Source organism: Bos indicus x Bos taurus, chromosome 10 (assembly GCF_003369695.1).
Source record: "Bos indicus x Bos taurus breed Angus x Brahman F1 hybrid chromosome 10, Bos_hybrid_MaternalHap_v2.0, whole genome shotgun sequence".
Classification (NCBI taxonomy): Eukaryota; Metazoa; Chordata; class Mammalia; order Artiodactyla; family Bovidae; genus Bos; species Bos indicus x Bos taurus.
The window spans coordinates 30,260,024-30,275,123 of NC_040085.1; the positions used below are offsets into that span (position 1 = coordinate 30,260,024).

Below are 15,100 nucleotides of genomic sequence, written 5' to 3' on the forward strand. Positions count from 1 at the left end.
TTTACTTTTTAATTGTGAGATATTTTACACATATAGCAGTACATTTGGGACTTCCTTAAGTGGGCCAGTGGTTAAGAATCCGCCTGCCAATGCAGGAGACATGGGTTCAGTTCCTGGTCCAGGAAGATTCCACATGCCGCAGAGCAGCCAAGCCCTGTGCAACAACTTCTGAGCCTGCACTAGAGAACAGCTCCTGCTCACCACAACTAGCGAAAGCCCTCACAAAGCAATGAAGACCCAATGCAGCCAAAAATAAATAAAAAATTCCAGAGGTTGTGGTGAAGTCCTTTAAATAAAAAACTTCACCAATATCTGCTACTGATTTTTTTTTTCCAGCTACTCATTTTTAAGGATTCAGTTTCATTAGTATTAGTACCTCTTGCGATACGCTAAGAGATTAAGTATGTTGTCTTGGTGGTGAGAAAGGAATGCTTTTAATATCTTTTCCGTATTTTTCCTCATTTTTCTGAAATAAGCATGTATTTCTTCTGTAATAAGAAAAAACTGAGTATTTTTACTTTGGAGGGAATAAAAACCTGTTTAATTAATTAATTCCTTAGTGGAATTAATATTTTCTTTCTTTGCCTTTGAGGCCTGGTTACCTGTATTACAATTGGTTCTATAAATATTTGCTTTCTAGACTCTCTACCCACTGGACTGCTTACTTTTCCAGGATGGAGTTCATGCCTGATCCATTCCCTATGCCTAGCACAGCTCTAATACAAAGACCATCCATAAAAGCTGCACGGAGGAAGGAAGGAAATAAGGAATGATGAATATCCAGCCCCTGCCACATTGATAATGCTTTTGTTACCAAACCAAATTTGTTTGCCCAAAGCATGGCAAGTCAAATGCTAAGACACAGAGGTTTGCAGCAGAAAAAGAATTCATTACCAAGGCAGCCAAGCCAGGGGACAGGAGAACAAATCTCAGATCCGCCTCTCTGAAGACTTGAGATATAAAGAAACAGGGTAGGGGACTTCCCTGGTGGTACAGTGTTAAGACTCCACCTTCCAATGCTGGGGACATGGATTTAATCCTTGGTGGGTGAACTAAGATTCCACATGCCGGGGAGCAACTAAGCCCCTCTAATCACAACTGGAGAATCCCACCTGCCACAACAAGAGCTAGCACAGCCAAAGTTAAAAAAAAAAAAAAAAGAAAAGAAACAGGGTGATCTTAGGCATGGGGGAAGGTGATTAGAGATAGGAAAAGGTAAGGTAAATGGTGTTCTGTGTGGCCATATCTGGGTTATACGCTTCTTCATGGGATGTATGTTTAAAAATGCAGGCGCTTAGCATGATCTGATGGTGGAGTTTTGACCCTCTTATGTCAAAAGGCTGTTCATTGGACACTTGTGTGGACCCAGTTTTAGGCTCAGTGGTCCCAGCCAGTCTTAGCCAGCTTGAACAGAACATGAACTGATTCCAAGTTCCCAAGAAACAACTTGAGCTCCCGTTGCTATAGCGACCCACACTTCAAAGGTGTTATCTGTAGGGGTGGTTAAGGAGTCTTGTGATATATTACCCAGGCTATGTGATGTTTGAAGGGTATGAAATTAGAGAGAGAAAAAAAAAAAAAAAAACAAATTAAAGCTAGCTTTAAAAACAAAAGCTAGCTTAATCAGTGAAGGGAGTTTACAAGCAGAGGGGGTTTTTAACAAGTTGTTTCTTATCTATTGTTCTGTAAAACAAGGTAATAATTTGCTAGTCATAAGCCTCTGTTAACCCTGTGGACACAGTTTGATTTTCATAATGAAAAGCTGAGTAGTAGAAGAACAATTTCTTCTCCTTTTATAGGGGAGGAAGATCTGCCAGATAAACTGATTGTGGCAAGAGGTGAAGCCAGATGGGAAAACCAAGTAGGGGAATTCATTTCCTCCTGGATATTAAAGATATTATCTGGTGTGCATGCCTCTGCTAGGGCAATCAGCATTGGGGTAGGTGATTCTGGATGGAGTACTCTATCTTATGCTGCATCTGCAGACCAGTTTTGCAAATTTAATAAATCCCTGGCAGTCTGAGATAGTCTGCCCTCCTGTTTCCTCCCCACCCCTCCACAGGCCAGCCTGAGAGAGTAGAGCACACCCCAAATCCCTGTCCTGGTCTCTGCCCAGAACATGAGAGCCTTATGTACCTGGCTCTTTCAAGAGAGGTGACATATGCCTTGGGATGGTGGCCTTACCTCTAAGACACTTGACATTTAAAAAGGATGGTTCTTACAAAATATTTAATGGCTACAAAATAATACTTATAATATATGTATAAAAACTGAGTACATTTATAATCCTTTGCACCCACATCCTAGTGTAAGAAGGAGAACATCATTTTTATCTTTTAAGAACCCTGCATTTCTGTCTCTCCTCCATCCCTTTCTCTTCTCTCAGAGGTAACCACTACCCTGAATATTATATTTATCATTTCCTTCAAATTGTTTAGTTTTGCATGTTTGTGAGCTTTAGGTAAATAGGATTATTCTGTATTTTCCCCAGTATTTGCTTTTTTATTCATTTTTATTGTAGTGTCCATTGTATGAATCAAGCAAAATCTTTTTCTACTTCAGATGGCAATAAAGACTGTTTCCAGTTGTTTGCTAATTACAGTGCTGTTATGAATATTCTTTTTTAATATTCTTGATGTAGTCAGTGAGTTTTCCTAGGTTTATCGATGAGAGGTCTGGTGGGTCACAGTAATGAACATCTTAAGCTTTACTGGATGATGCCAAATTGTTTTCCAAGGTGATTGTATCTATCATAACAATTTGTAATCCCAACAGTAACGTTTCACGTTTCAACTGCTAGACATCCTCACCAATACATGATGCTCACATATTTTGATTTTTTTTCAAATCTGTAAAGCATTATCTCGTTGTGGTTTAATATGCATTTCTGAATTTCTAATGATATTGAACATTATGTTTTATGTTTATTGCCTATTTCCACTCTCTTTTTTGAAAAGTGCCTAATTGAGTCATTTGCCCATTTTTCTTCTTTTTCTTCCTAATTTGTAAGATTTCTTTATATCCTGGGCATTAGTTTTTAGTTTAACAAATCCTTTGTTAAGCATAAATATGTCTTATCTCTCTAGCTGGACTTCTAGTCCTGGAGGTAGAGAATAGGGAAAGAGGGTACAGAAAAACAGATCAGACCAGGAAGTATACTTTAGGGTTGTTGTTTAGTTGCTAAGTCATGTCTGACTCTTCTGTGACCCCACAGGCTTATCCCGCCAGGCTCCTCTCTCCATGGGATTTCCCAGGCAAGAATACTGGAGTGGGTTGCCATTTCCTTCTCCAATGCTTGAAAGTGAAAAGTGAAAGTGAAGTCGCTCAGTCGTGTCCGACTCTTCGCGACCCCATGGACTGCAGCCTACCAGGCTCCTCCGTCCATGGGATTTTCCAGGCAAGAGTACTGGAGTGGGGTGCCATTGCCTTCTCCCTTTAGGGTTACAACTTGCTATTTATCCCTTGTACTTCTCTCCTCATCGGTCAAAGTGCTGGAGGCACAGAGAGAGCCCTGTAAGTGCCCTTCAGTGAAGTGAAGATTTTTCAAGAGCCTGGGAGGGAAGGTTACAGGCTGCCTTTGTTTTGCTTTTCTTTTTTAAAAAACCAATCACAACAAGGCAGATGTCACAAGGCAGATTAAGAATGTTGTCAGATTTTGATACATCCAGATGAGGGCGTGAACACGTGGAGGTGAACTCGCTGCTCTCTTTGGTGGCTGGTTCGGGTAAGTTTCTTTTGTCCCAGGTGTTGCCTTGTAGTCTCCTGCACGTGTGCCGTGTCTCTCTCGCTTCATGGAAAGCTCTCTGAACGGCCGGATTGCATTGGTTTCAGTCTCTCTAGGCCTGGCACTCTGCGAAGTGCTCAGTTCTCTTACATACTTACCCACAAGGCCACAGAAATGCAAGGTTCCGCCGCTGTACTAGGAACTACAGTGGGGAGGCAGGAATGCGCAGTGCACCGGAGGGGTCTCCTGCCTGTCTTCCATGCGCTTAAGGAATCTCCGGAGACCGTGTCTTGGGTCGGGAAGTAGGGATCCGATAAACATTTTAGAGGAGTCTTTGGGTGAGGTGGGCAGGAGCTTGGGAGACCTCAGTGGGGTGGCCCTTTGCTCCCTGTTGGGCTTAACAGAGGCTGGGACGGGGACCAGCAGGACTTTGGAACCTGTTACTGGAGGTGTTGCAGTAACGGGGTGCAAGGGCAACACGCGCGCTGGGCGCCACGGCCCAACGCAGCCAGCAGAGCTCGGGGGCCGCTCCCAGCTCCGGCACGCCGGTGCGGGAGCGATCCCCCCACTACCCAACAGAGATCCCTCCGCTCCGCTGGACGACCCTCGGGAGCGGCGGGTGACAACACAGGGTCCCAGTGAGCTGCCCCAGGGCAGGGGGCGGGTCTAGAATCACCGAGCTCTGGGCGCGTCAAGGGCGCCCGCTCCTGATTGGCCGGTCGAGGGGCTTACGGACCAGGAGCTCAGGGATTGGCGCAACCGGAGGCCAGAGTCGGAGTAACTGGACTCTAGGCTGCTGGTCTCAGTCCCGGAGCCTGAAGGGCTGGCGTCGGCGCCCTACCCAAAGTCCAGGGAAGGAGCCTGGCCGGGACGCGCGCACCATGCCCTACCTGCTCATCAGCACCCAGATACGCATGGTGAGTACCCGCTGCTCGTCCCTGGGAGTTGGCTTTGGGCCCAGGGCGGGGGGACGCTGCCGGCCGCACCTTGGCGCCTCCCTCCCGGGCCACGCCTGCGGGTGCCGAGACGCGGAAGCCGCCTGGGACACGCCCCCCGCGGGCGGCGGAGAGGAAGGTTGGAACTCGGACCCTGCCTGGATACTGGGACTAGGGAGCTCCGGCGGCCGGGCCCCTCCAGCGCCGGGAAGGGGGACTACGTGCGTGCGTCCCCGCCACTCAGGAGTTCCGGGCGCCTGCGGCTCGGGTCCTACCTGCCTGCGGGAGGTCGAAGCCTCTGAAAGGGACTCAGAAAGTCCTGCTCTCTCAAGTGCAGCAACCACTGCCCTACACAGAGCCGCTCCGCCGGGCAATGAGGGGTGGGAGGAGTGGACTAATCTAAGGAAAAGAGGTTTGAAAAAAGGATGTGCTACGACACTGAGACCCCTGTGCCAAGTGGCCCGCCTACAGCTACGACCTGCGCCCTTAGGCACTTCCAGGAAGAGCTCTTCTGAGACCTTAGAAAAGAAAGAGAAGAAAGAACCCGGAGAAGACCAGGAAGGTTAGAGGTGTGAGAACATCCATTCAACAGTCAAGCCACGCCCCTTTCCCTGGGCACAGTTTCCTCTGCAAAAAGAAGGTGCTGACTGCTCACAATATGACTGGGTCCCCAACCTGGGCAGCAGGATGCTCGTCTGCCCCCTACCTCTCCAGTGCTCCGGTGATCCATCAGGAGGTACACGGTTCCCTAGAGATGCAGGAAATAGCAGACGCGCTCTCCACTGGATGGGAGAAGTCTTGGCAGTGGTTTAAGAGCCAGTCAGCTGTACAGATGGTAAAATGTAGACCCTGGGTCCCTTCCCAGATCTCCGGAAGCACTCTGTAAGCCTGGAGTTTGGGAATTCAGTGCTCCTGAAGCAATTTTTTAAACTAGCAGTTTCATTGGTATATGATACATATAACCACAGAATTCACCAATTTAAAGTGTAGAGTTCACGGCAGTGGGTTTGGGTTTGTTTTGGCTTATTCAGAATTGTTCAACCATCACCATAAGCAATTTTAGAACATTTAGAACAACATTTAGAACAATTGTCTTCTCCAAAGACTCCAATTGGGTCTTAGGAGAAGACCCACACCCTGAACCTTAGCTGTCACTCATTTCCCCGGGCCCCTCAGCCCTAGGTAACCACTCGCCTACTTTTCATCATAATATATGGTCTTTGGCCTCTTTCACTTACATGATGTTTTCAAGGTTCATCCGTATTGTAGCATGCATCAGTACTCACCCCTCTTAATAAAGAGGTCAAATAAAGGGGTCAAATAAAATTCCATTGAAAGGCTATATCACATTTCATTTATCCACTCATCAGTTGACAAACATTTGGGTTGTTTCTACTTTTTGGCTACTATGAATAATGCTACTGTGTGTGCAAGTTTTTATGTGGACATACATTTGCATTTCTCTGTTCTCTGGGTGATTCTGATACACAGATACACGCAGTGGTGCCTGGCATGAAGGTGCCAGTGTTGGGCACTGCCTGGTCCAGCCTAGAGGGGCCAAGGAGGCCCCACATTGCTCAGTCTGATGACTGATGGACTCTACCCCTTCCCAGCTTGTGTTTAGTCCCCAAGATTCCTTCCCTGTCCCTCCAGCCTTTAACTGAAGTGGGCTCAGATAAAGGCTAACTGCACACCTCGACCTGGCAGACAGCCAAGCAGCCTCTGTGGCTTACCTTGCAGGAGGTGGGCCCCACCGTGGTGGGCGATGAGCACTCAGATCCAGAACTGATGCAGCATCTGGGGGCCTCAAAAAGAAGTGTCCTGGGAAACAACTTGTAAGTAGTAGCATTCCTAAGACTCTTCTCCCCGCCAGCCCCGAGGCCTGTCTTTGTTCCATTTACACAAGAAAATGCCCCTGCCCAGCCTCAGGACCCCTCTGCCTGCATCCTGGGGATCTGTCCTCTGTAGGGTGGGTCCCATCTGCAGCCTCACCACAGCCCCCCAGGCTTGCTCTGAGAGCTTTTCCATTGGCCCTGCCTTCACAAGGGAGCCCGTGGACAAGGTACCAGGACAGAGTCCAGTCCCCTGAGTATAGACTTCTGCCAAGTGGACTGCTTCTTGCCTTACCTTTTCATCTCTAAGCTGAATCCCATCAAGGCCAAGACAGGCACAGAGAAAGGCTCTGGCTTGAAGAGCTGAATGAGTAACAAAGCTCAGCCCTAGGAACAGGATGCCTGGGTCCTGCTTCCAGTTCAGCTGCTGCCTGGGGACTTAACTACTTCTCTCGGCATCCTTCACCCCAACTCCAAGTCTAAACAGTGATCATTAATTCCTCTTCTGCCCCTCATTCCTTCCTACCCAGTGGACAGAGAGAACCCTGTTCACACAGGCTGGAACTCCTAAGAAAGGTCACCAGAGTGTACCCCAGTTAAAAGAAGGGAAAGAGTTGGTGAGCTGGCCCTAGCCCCTTGGTCAGGGTTGGAAGGCTGAAGCCAACTCCATCCCTTTGCCATGAGGCTTTTGTCTCTGAGATGCCCAGCCTGGGGCTTGAGCTCTTTATGTATCTGATGGCCCTTCAGAATCAATTAATCCTGAAAGAAGGGAAACCAAGCATTCTCCATCCTAGGGGGCGGCAGCCACAGCCAGGAGCTCTTGAAGGCCAACCTTATTGCTCCAGGACTACAGGACAGTCAGACAAGAGGACAGAGGCCTGGGGGATGGCCCTGGGGAAAGGAGGCTGCTCCCTCCAAATTGGCAGTGACCCAGGGCATGTGGGCTATTTTCAGACTAACGGGGGTGTTACTATCTGGATGACATCAGAAAAGCTGCTTTACTCCTCTTGATTTTCTCTTATAAATAGGAATAACAGTACCTCCCTTAGGTTGTTGAGAGGAATAAATGAGATGATGCAAAGAGCTAAGCAGGTGACGGGGCAGGGAACATTTGCAGAAGGCAACCTGAAAACAGCAGTCCTGTTAGGAGTACTTGTGACCAGACAGAGTCTGCAGCAGATACTAGGTTTGTAGGCGGGGCTGTGCTGTGTACCCTCTCATGCCACTCTCCTTCTCTTCGCAGCTCTGAGTACTACGTGAATGACCCTCCTCGAATCGTCCTGGACAAGCTGGAGCGCAGGGGCTTCCGTGTGCTGAGCATGACAGGGGTGGGCCAGACGCTGGTGTGGTGCCTGCACAAGGAGTGACCCTCCCACACGGAGGAGCGCCAGTCACACTTCTTTGGAGTGGCTGCCATGGGCCCCGACCCCAAGACCCTGCCTTGCTCACCACCCTGCCCCTTCTTCCCAAATCATCCTTCTCCTTGGCCCAGTACCACTGGGCAGTGAATGGCCTTCTCTGAAACCTGTCTCAGACAGTGTGGAAGGGTAGGGCCCCTGGCCCTGGTGCCCTCAGCTGCCCCTCCAGCATCAGGCCAGGCGCAGGCCCTGGAGAAGGCCCTGTTCTGTCAAAAACAGGGCCTGACGAGCCAGGCTGCCCCTGGCAGGGAGCTAGGTGCCCCTGTGGAGCATGGCTCCAGGACTGGGTGGGTAGGGCCTGCATAGCTAGTCCAAGCCAATAAAGGGCTGTGATGAGAGGTTGCTCCTCTGCTCTGCTGGCCACTGACTCTCACCAAGGGGAGCGCCTCCTTGGGGTCTGCCCACTCCCTGGGAGGGAGAGCCAGGCCTGGGCAGAGCCCAGAAACCAGGGCCACACTTGGGTAGGCCCACACCCTATACCTATGTATGCAGTAGAGGTAGACTCTTAAAAAACAGAAAGTTTATTGGTGATGTTTAAGAAAAGGGCTGTGGGAGGAGAGGGCTGGAGGCAGGAGGTTACGTTGGCTGCCCCGCCTGGTCCTCCTGCTGCATCTGGGCAATCAGCTGCTGCCTCTCAGCTGCCTGGCGCATGCGCATCATGACGAGGCTCTCGTAGTCCCTCTCGGACACCACTGAGCCCTGGGGACAGAGGGAGACAGGGAGGGATCAGGGTGGTAGGGCAGTGTCCCACAGATTCCAGACTTGGAGGACAGGGCCTAGGCAGAGCCGCCACCAATGGTCAAGGAGGGAGGCTGCCTGGGAAAGGGAGGATCCTGGAACATCCCGCAACCCCAAGCCACCCATATTCCCTCACAGCAAGCAGGCCTTTGGCACCAGGCCAGCTGCTCGGCTGCCTCCCTCCAGCCCATCAAGCAGCTGCCACCCCACCCCGCCTCCCCCTCTCCCAGGTCCTTCGCATCTGCAGTCAGCTCAGTGACTCACTTGCTCATGCTCTAGCCAGGCCCTCATCTCCCCTCATGTCCTGTACCCCATGGTTTCTGCTTTCCACCAGTTCCCAGGGAAGAGGGCTTGTTGAAGGTGCAGAAATATACCGGCTCTGCCAGGAGGAGGTGAGAACACTGCCCCCTCCCAGTTGCCCTCCCTTCCTGTGGTCTGGCTCCTGCTAAGGACACAGAGGGAGCCCCACCCTAGGAGGAGAGGGAAACAAGAGGCCAGCCTGCCTCCTAAAAATACACACCAGGGCTCCCGGAGGGCAGGGCCCTGGCTTCTTTTATGATCTTGCCAGCACAGTGTGAGGGATTAAAGAGTGCAGTATTTTAATAATCAAAAGAATAATAAACAACCACCTTAGTAGGCCAAGGCTGTGGGCTGGAGAGGCGGCTCTGCAGGAGAGCCCTGAGCCACCGACCTCATGCCCTGATAATGTCTGCAGTGAGTCTTAGATCCACTTCCTCCCTCCGTGCAGCTGAAGCTATGTGAATACGGGTGAAGCCCACCAGAGGTGGCACAGAAGTGAGCCAGGTCAAAGGGGGCTGCACAGCAGAGAGCTTCTCATAGTACCCCAAGCTGGTGCACCTTCACGGAACAAGCCAAGAAGAAAGTCTGGTGGTCAGTGACCCAGGGAATTAGAAGGGAGTGGCTAGGGTTAAGATGCTAGGCCCTGGCCAACTGGTTTGGAGTCGGGCATGTACGGAACCAGGAAGTGTTACTCAGCCCAGATCCCCCTGTTCCTCCCAACAACCCCACTCCTCCTCCTCTCTCCCAAGTTGCAGCAACTTGAAGGAGAGTGGCCCTCCCCGCCAGGCCCACCTCTTAGGCTGGGCCCAGCCCCTTCCCCAGAGGACAGACCCCAGATGAGGTCCACACAGCCTGACAGGAAGGTAGGACCCTGGCCCTCAACTGTCCTTTCCTGCCCTGAGGCCATCTGGGTAAATCAAGGAAGGGAGAGGAAACAGCAGCCAGGTTTGAAGTCAGGGCAAGGGGAAGTCAGTTCTCCCGTCCCCAAGGTAATGCTATTCTGCTGAGAAAACCTGAAGTCACCCTTGGCACGCCCCTGGGAGGAGCCAGCACTTTATAGGTGCAGGGCTGCTCACCCTTAACACACCCTCTGCCTCTTTCCTCCTCCCCATCCCTGCGGGTTCTGCTAATGAGGGCCTGTCACTGGGCCCCAGGTCTGAGTCACCCACACCAGTGACAGGTCCCTTCCTTCCCCAACAGTCATTCCACACGCCAGTCTTTCAGTTAACTCCCACCTCTGAGTTCCTCACTCCAGACACACAGGAGCTGGAGAGCCAGGTTGCCCACCAGGCCCCAGAGCACTGGGGCTGTGGAGGAAGAGGAGGCAGCGTGGTGACACAGAGCAGGGCTGCCCGGACAGTCCCCAGAGGAATCCTCAGCTCCCTGGTGCCCCAGGGTGTTGGCCGCGCAGCCCAAACCCCAGCCTGCAGATGCTGCAATTACCTCAGAGCCTGAACGCCACTTCCCACCTGACTGAGTCAACTGAAGACAACAAAACATCTCCACCGCCACACGCGGTCACAAACAGCCAAGCTACTAATCACAGTCTGGGAGCTACCAGCAGAGAGGCCGGTCTCCTGCCAGGGCCAGGGAGAAGCCAGCAGAGCCGGTGAGAAGCCCAGCCCCGCGGAAGACAATGCAGCTCTCATCTACCACAGCTGCCCGAACTCTAGCTCTGTAAGTGCAGTTTCCTCCTCCTGGGGTTTTTCCACTACCCTATTGAGTAACCGGGCCGCTCCTGCCCCTCTGGGAAACTCCTATCGCCAAGCACTCCCAGGTCTTGGCTCCCCTGGACTGCCCTGCATGCCCTCTCATCATCCAGGATGCTCGCCCACGCTCTGTGCTGAGCAGAAACCCGGAGGCCTCTGCTTCTGCCCGCGAGGGCTGCCTGATTCTCGCTGTTCACTGCTCCAGCAGGGCCCGATGGTCCCCAGCTGCCCTTGACCGGGCTTCTGAGGTACCAGGCTGGTCTGCGGGCTCCCCAGGGTCCCATGGAGACTTGGCGCAAAGGCTCCTTCCGCAGCCCCTCCTTCTTCAAGCGGCTGAGCCTGGGGCGGCCGCGGAGACTCCGGCGACAGGGCAGCGTGCTCAGCCAGGCCAGCACAGCTGGGGGGGACCATGAGGAGTACAGCAACCGAGAGGTCATACGGGAGCTGCGAGGGAGGCCGGACGGCCGGCGCCTGCCACTGTGGGGGGACGAGCAGCCCCGGGCCACCCTGCTGGCCCCGCCCAAACCCCCGCGTCTCTACCGGGAAAGCTTCAGCTGCCCCAACATCCTAGAGGCCCCCTCCGCAGAGTACACTGCCGCCTACTCTGCCACCCTGCCCTCCGCGCTCTCCGTGGCAGACAACCTCCACCGATCCTCCGAGGAGGACCTTACGGACACGCCCCCCTTCCAGAGGACACCTGCTCCGGACCTCAGCGATCCCTTCTTCTCCTTCAAAGTGGACCTGGGGATTTCACTTCTTGAGGAGGTTCTGCAGATGCTGAGAGAGCAATTTCCCAGTGAGCTCAGCTTCTGAATGGGGGGAGGGTGGGCAGAGGTGGGGTGACTGAAAGAGGTGGGAGCCTGGGGACCCAGAGAAGGAGGGGACAGTCGGGGATTAAGATAGGGATAGAAATCCAGGTCCCTGCCTGCCCCTACCCCCTGGAGTCCTGAACAGTTCTCTGAGTCACCCCAGGGTGGAGGGACAAAGGTATAGAGGCAAGCCAGAAATGTGAGGGGGGCACCTGCTTGCAGGAGCCCTGAAGACAGCTAGCTAGACTGGGAAGGGAGGCCATGCCTGCAGCCACAGGGACAGGCAGAGGCCTGGGTGGAGGCAGAGGGACGGTGGCATAAGGGGCAAGTCTGGGAGTGGAGGACAAAGACTGGCTCAAAGATGGATGCGCTGTGCCAGCTCCTACATGTGGCTGTTTAAAGTCACACTAATTAAAACTAAATACAATAAAAAAAAGTCATCCCAGTCACACTAGCCACATTTAAAGTGCTCAGCAGCCACATATGACTAAGGGTTACCACGCTGAATGGCAAACGGTGAACGTTAAGGTCACTGGAGAAAGTTCTATTGGGCCACACAGGCCTAGACCATAGGCTGGTGGGGGAAGGGAAGCATATGGGACCTGCCAGGAGAGGGAGGGGCTTGTGGGGTGGGAAGAGCGAGGCTGATGGAGATCCAGAGAGTGACTCAGGAAAAAGTCCAAAATCACTAGCAGGAAAGTGGGTGTGAGAGACTCAAAATGCCAACACAGCTGCCTGGAGCACTCCCTGGAGCCCAAGGAAGGAACTCGAGGGCATGTCAGGCATAGACAGCTTCAGAAGAGAGGCTGTGGGGAATTCTCGGAAAGATTTGGGATGGGAGCCCTGGGGAAATGCAATGAAATACAGTGCAGTTTTCCCTCCTTCCTGCACCCATGAGAATACGGGAGGTCTGATCAGGGGATGGACACAAAGCTCAAGGCTGTTACACTGAAGAGGCACAGCTGGTCTCCAGAATCGCCACCACGACCAAGGAGCCTTGCTCAAAGCCTCTGATGATGGGGGTTGCAGCACTGCCCTGACGCATGGCCAGAAGACCTGGAGGCGGAGCCTGGCTGGCGGCATGTGGTTCTGGCACACACTGCCTCCACGACGCGAGCCTTATGGCCTCCCCATTTCTACTCTGTGTGCATGTGCTGAGCGGAAAGCTCCCCTGGGGGTGCAGATGATAAATAAAGTTCTTTATCACACAGCCTATGGCGTGTCATCTGGGGCTGTGAAATGCTGGGACTTAACAGGGGTGAGGGGGGGAGAGAAACAGTCTCTAAAGAGTTCCAGGTGGGGCTCAGAGCAGTTCCTTTTCCTCCTCTGTCCAGGCTCTGGGACATACTCCAGAGAGCACCCCATCCTCACGGGTGCGGGCCATGTCAGAGAGCAGGGGACATGCCAGAGGCAGTGGGAGCAGAGGCCCTGCTGACCTGCTGAGGGGCACTCTTCCCCCCAGAGGGGCTGGAGCACATCAGCCTGAGGCACAGACCCCCAGATGCTTCTGAGAAGGGAGAGCTCTTTCCCCACCAAAGCGGGGGCAGGTGTGACCTGGGCCGAGTGTGTGTATATATATGTGTATGGAGGGGAAGTGAACACAAGCCTTCGTGGGGCCGTGGGGACTAAGAGCTGGTACATGGCATGTGTCAGCTCAAGTCTGTGCTTCCCCCCAAGAGGTGGGCACCAGGTAGCACCTCAGTGTTGGCAGGGTGACAGTGTTATTTCTAAGGAGGAAATGTTGCCTCTTGACAGTAGGTCCCTGTCTGGGACAGCCACAGACACACCTGGAAGGAAGTTGGGGAAGAAGGCAGCCACCCTCCTCACCAGCCCTTCCCTGAAGCGCCAGGTCATCTCAGCACCAAATGCTTCACACAGCAACCAAGCAACCCACAGGCCAGGGCAACACCTTTGGATGATGATGAGAGCTCCCAAAGGAGACCAGAACACAGAAAGTAAGGTCTAAGAGTTGTGGGTAGGGTAAGCCAGCCTGGAAAGAGGCAGCAAGGAATCACAGTCCTCCTGCTTGGGTAGGCAGACCTGACAATCTCTCCGTAGTCCCGATGACGGGTTTGTGAGGAAAGGGCCCTGAGAAGAGCCCAGATAGGAAGAGGCACCCCGAAGCTTGAGTAGGCCCAGTAGAGTGAGGCCTGGCTCCTTACCCGGGACAGTCCTGGGTGGTTGTGGCCCATCGTGCTCTGGGGCCGTCCCTCCAACCAGGAAATCTTCAGAGGGTTATCGACCAGGCCCACTTCATTCTGGACAGCCAGCTCCTGTCAAATACAACAGCCAGTCCCAGTCCCATCATTCCAATCAGCTACACAATGGCTCTCTCTACCCCTACAGAAAGAACCAAAACCAGCACTCTCATCCTCCAAGCAAAGTGGAGCAGCCTTTGTGCGATGGTGTGCTGAAGCTCTGACGCTCATGGGAAACGTGAGTCTTCTGACTGGGCAGTGGGGGAGGGGAGAAGGCTCTGTGAGGGTCCCAACCTGGAGGCACACTGGCTTCCAGGGGAAGGTGAGGGGTGTGGAGCCAGGCAGTAGGAAATAACACCATCCCTAGAACATTCTCCTATTCATTCCTTCACTCACTCTGTCTCCTCTCCAAAGACCTGTGGGCCTCGGGGAGATCTTGGCTCTAAGCTGGCCCAAGGAGTGGGGACACCTAAGCTCAGAGGGCCCACAAAATTGAGTTCCTCCCCTGGAATGGCAGGGCTGCTGGTGGCCCCCAAAACCCCACAGAGCACTCACCGCAGCCTTGACGGTTGCAAACTCTACCACAGCGGTGCCTGCCTTCTTACTGGAGAGCACCAGGTTGAGCACCTCTCCGTACTGTGAGGATAAGGGGTCCCGGTAAGCATGGCCCAGCCTTCAGGATGGCCCAGCTCACACTGGAGATAAGCCTAGGCCACCCAGAGGCAACCAAGTCATTTTGGGTTGGGGATAACCTGTTGTTGCTAGGTTCCCAGAGAGGGGATATCAGAGATGGGAAAGAAAGGTTTTTGTGTTTGTTGTTTCTTTTTCCAAGAATACAGGAGACAGCAAAGGCGAGCTGGGCAGACGTGGGGATTTGGACCAGCAGAGACGCACAGCTGCCTCCATGATTGAAGGAGATGGAGAGGACGGAGCTTTAGTGCCAGACACCCACCTCCTCTCTCCCCATACACCCAGCCAAGCCCCTTACTTCTAAGGATGACAAGGGCTAGATCTGGCTGGAGGTGGCACATGGCAACACGAGTGACTGGAGGGCCATGGCTCAAGTATAAGTCTTTAGACTATCCTATGGTTTATGGCTTCCCTGGTAGCTGAGCGGTAAAAAGATCCCCCTGCAATGCAGGAGCCACAGGATAAAAGGGTGCAATCCCTGGGTGGGGAAGATTTCCTGGAGGAGGGCATGACAACCCACTCCAGTATTCTCACCTAGAAAACCCCATGGACAGAGAAGCCTAACAGGCTACAGTAAATAGGGTCACAAAGAGACCCAACTGAAATGACTTACCACATAGTTTATGGCACAGAAAAAAAAAAAAAAAGGCAGGTAGAGATGTGAAGGAAGGTTAGGCCTGGAGATCCTGAGGTTTGGGCTGACTGACGTGGGGACTGAGATGATGGGTAAGAGGAAAGTAAGCAGAG

General features: G+C 52.7%; 2 protein-coding genes across 10 annotated transcripts in view; one reads left to right on the top strand and one right to left on the bottom strand.

The window, feature by feature from the left end:
• Window positions 1-3,925: 3,925 nt before the first annotated feature.
• Window positions 3,926-15,099, top strand: LOC113900108 (GTP cyclohydrolase 1 feedback regulatory protein). Of its 8 annotated transcripts, none has more exons than XM_027553570.1 (5): window positions 3,926-4,641; window positions 6,400-6,494; window positions 7,735-11,452; window positions 13,812-13,901; window positions 14,496-15,099. In XM_027553570.1, the coding sequence occupies exons 3-4, from the start codon at window positions 10,939-10,941 to the stop codon at window positions 13,877-13,879; spliced, it is 582 nt and encodes a 193-aa protein (XP_027409371.1). In that variant the 5' UTR covers window positions 3,926-4,641; window positions 6,400-6,494; window positions 7,735-10,938; the 3' UTR covers window positions 13,880-13,901; window positions 14,496-15,099. The 8 variants fall into 8 exon arrangements, with proteins under 8 accessions (XP_027409371.1, XP_027409372.1, XP_027409367.1 ...); XM_027553571.1 differs by having other exon boundaries at window positions 14,503-14,829; XM_027553566.1 differs by lacking the exons at window positions 13,812-13,901; window positions 14,496-15,099 and adding an exon at window positions 12,364-12,678.
• Window positions 8,410-15,100, bottom strand: part of DNAJC17 (DnaJ heat shock protein family (Hsp40) member C17) — a 30,720-nt gene continuing 24,029 nt past the window's right edge. Inside the window, exons 7-9 of one of the 2 annotated variants that reach the window (XM_027553562.1) lie at window positions 14,219-14,299; window positions 13,628-13,738; window positions 8,410-8,608 (exon numbers count right to left, since the gene is read on the bottom strand). In XM_027553562.1, the coding sequence (XP_027409363.1) occupies window positions 8,486-8,608; window positions 13,628-13,738; window positions 14,219-14,299 (315 nt within the window). In that variant the 3' untranslated portion in view covers window positions 8,410-8,485. The remainder of the gene's footprint in view (window positions 8,609-13,627; window positions 13,739-14,218; window positions 14,300-15,100) is intronic. The other variant, XM_027553561.1, reaches the window with a different exon arrangement.

What these genes read in the sequence shown, in the direction of transcription:
- LOC113900108 (XM_027553566.1), top strand. Translation starts at nt 10,939, where the DNA reads ATGGAGACTTGGCGCAAAGGCTCCTTCCGCAGCCCCTCCTTCTTCAAG. An exon ending in GCTGAGAGAGCAATTTCCCA is followed by an intron (nt 11,453 to 12,363) that starts GTGAGCTCAGCT and finishes TGCACCCATGAG; the next exon opens with AATACGGGAGGTCTGATCAG.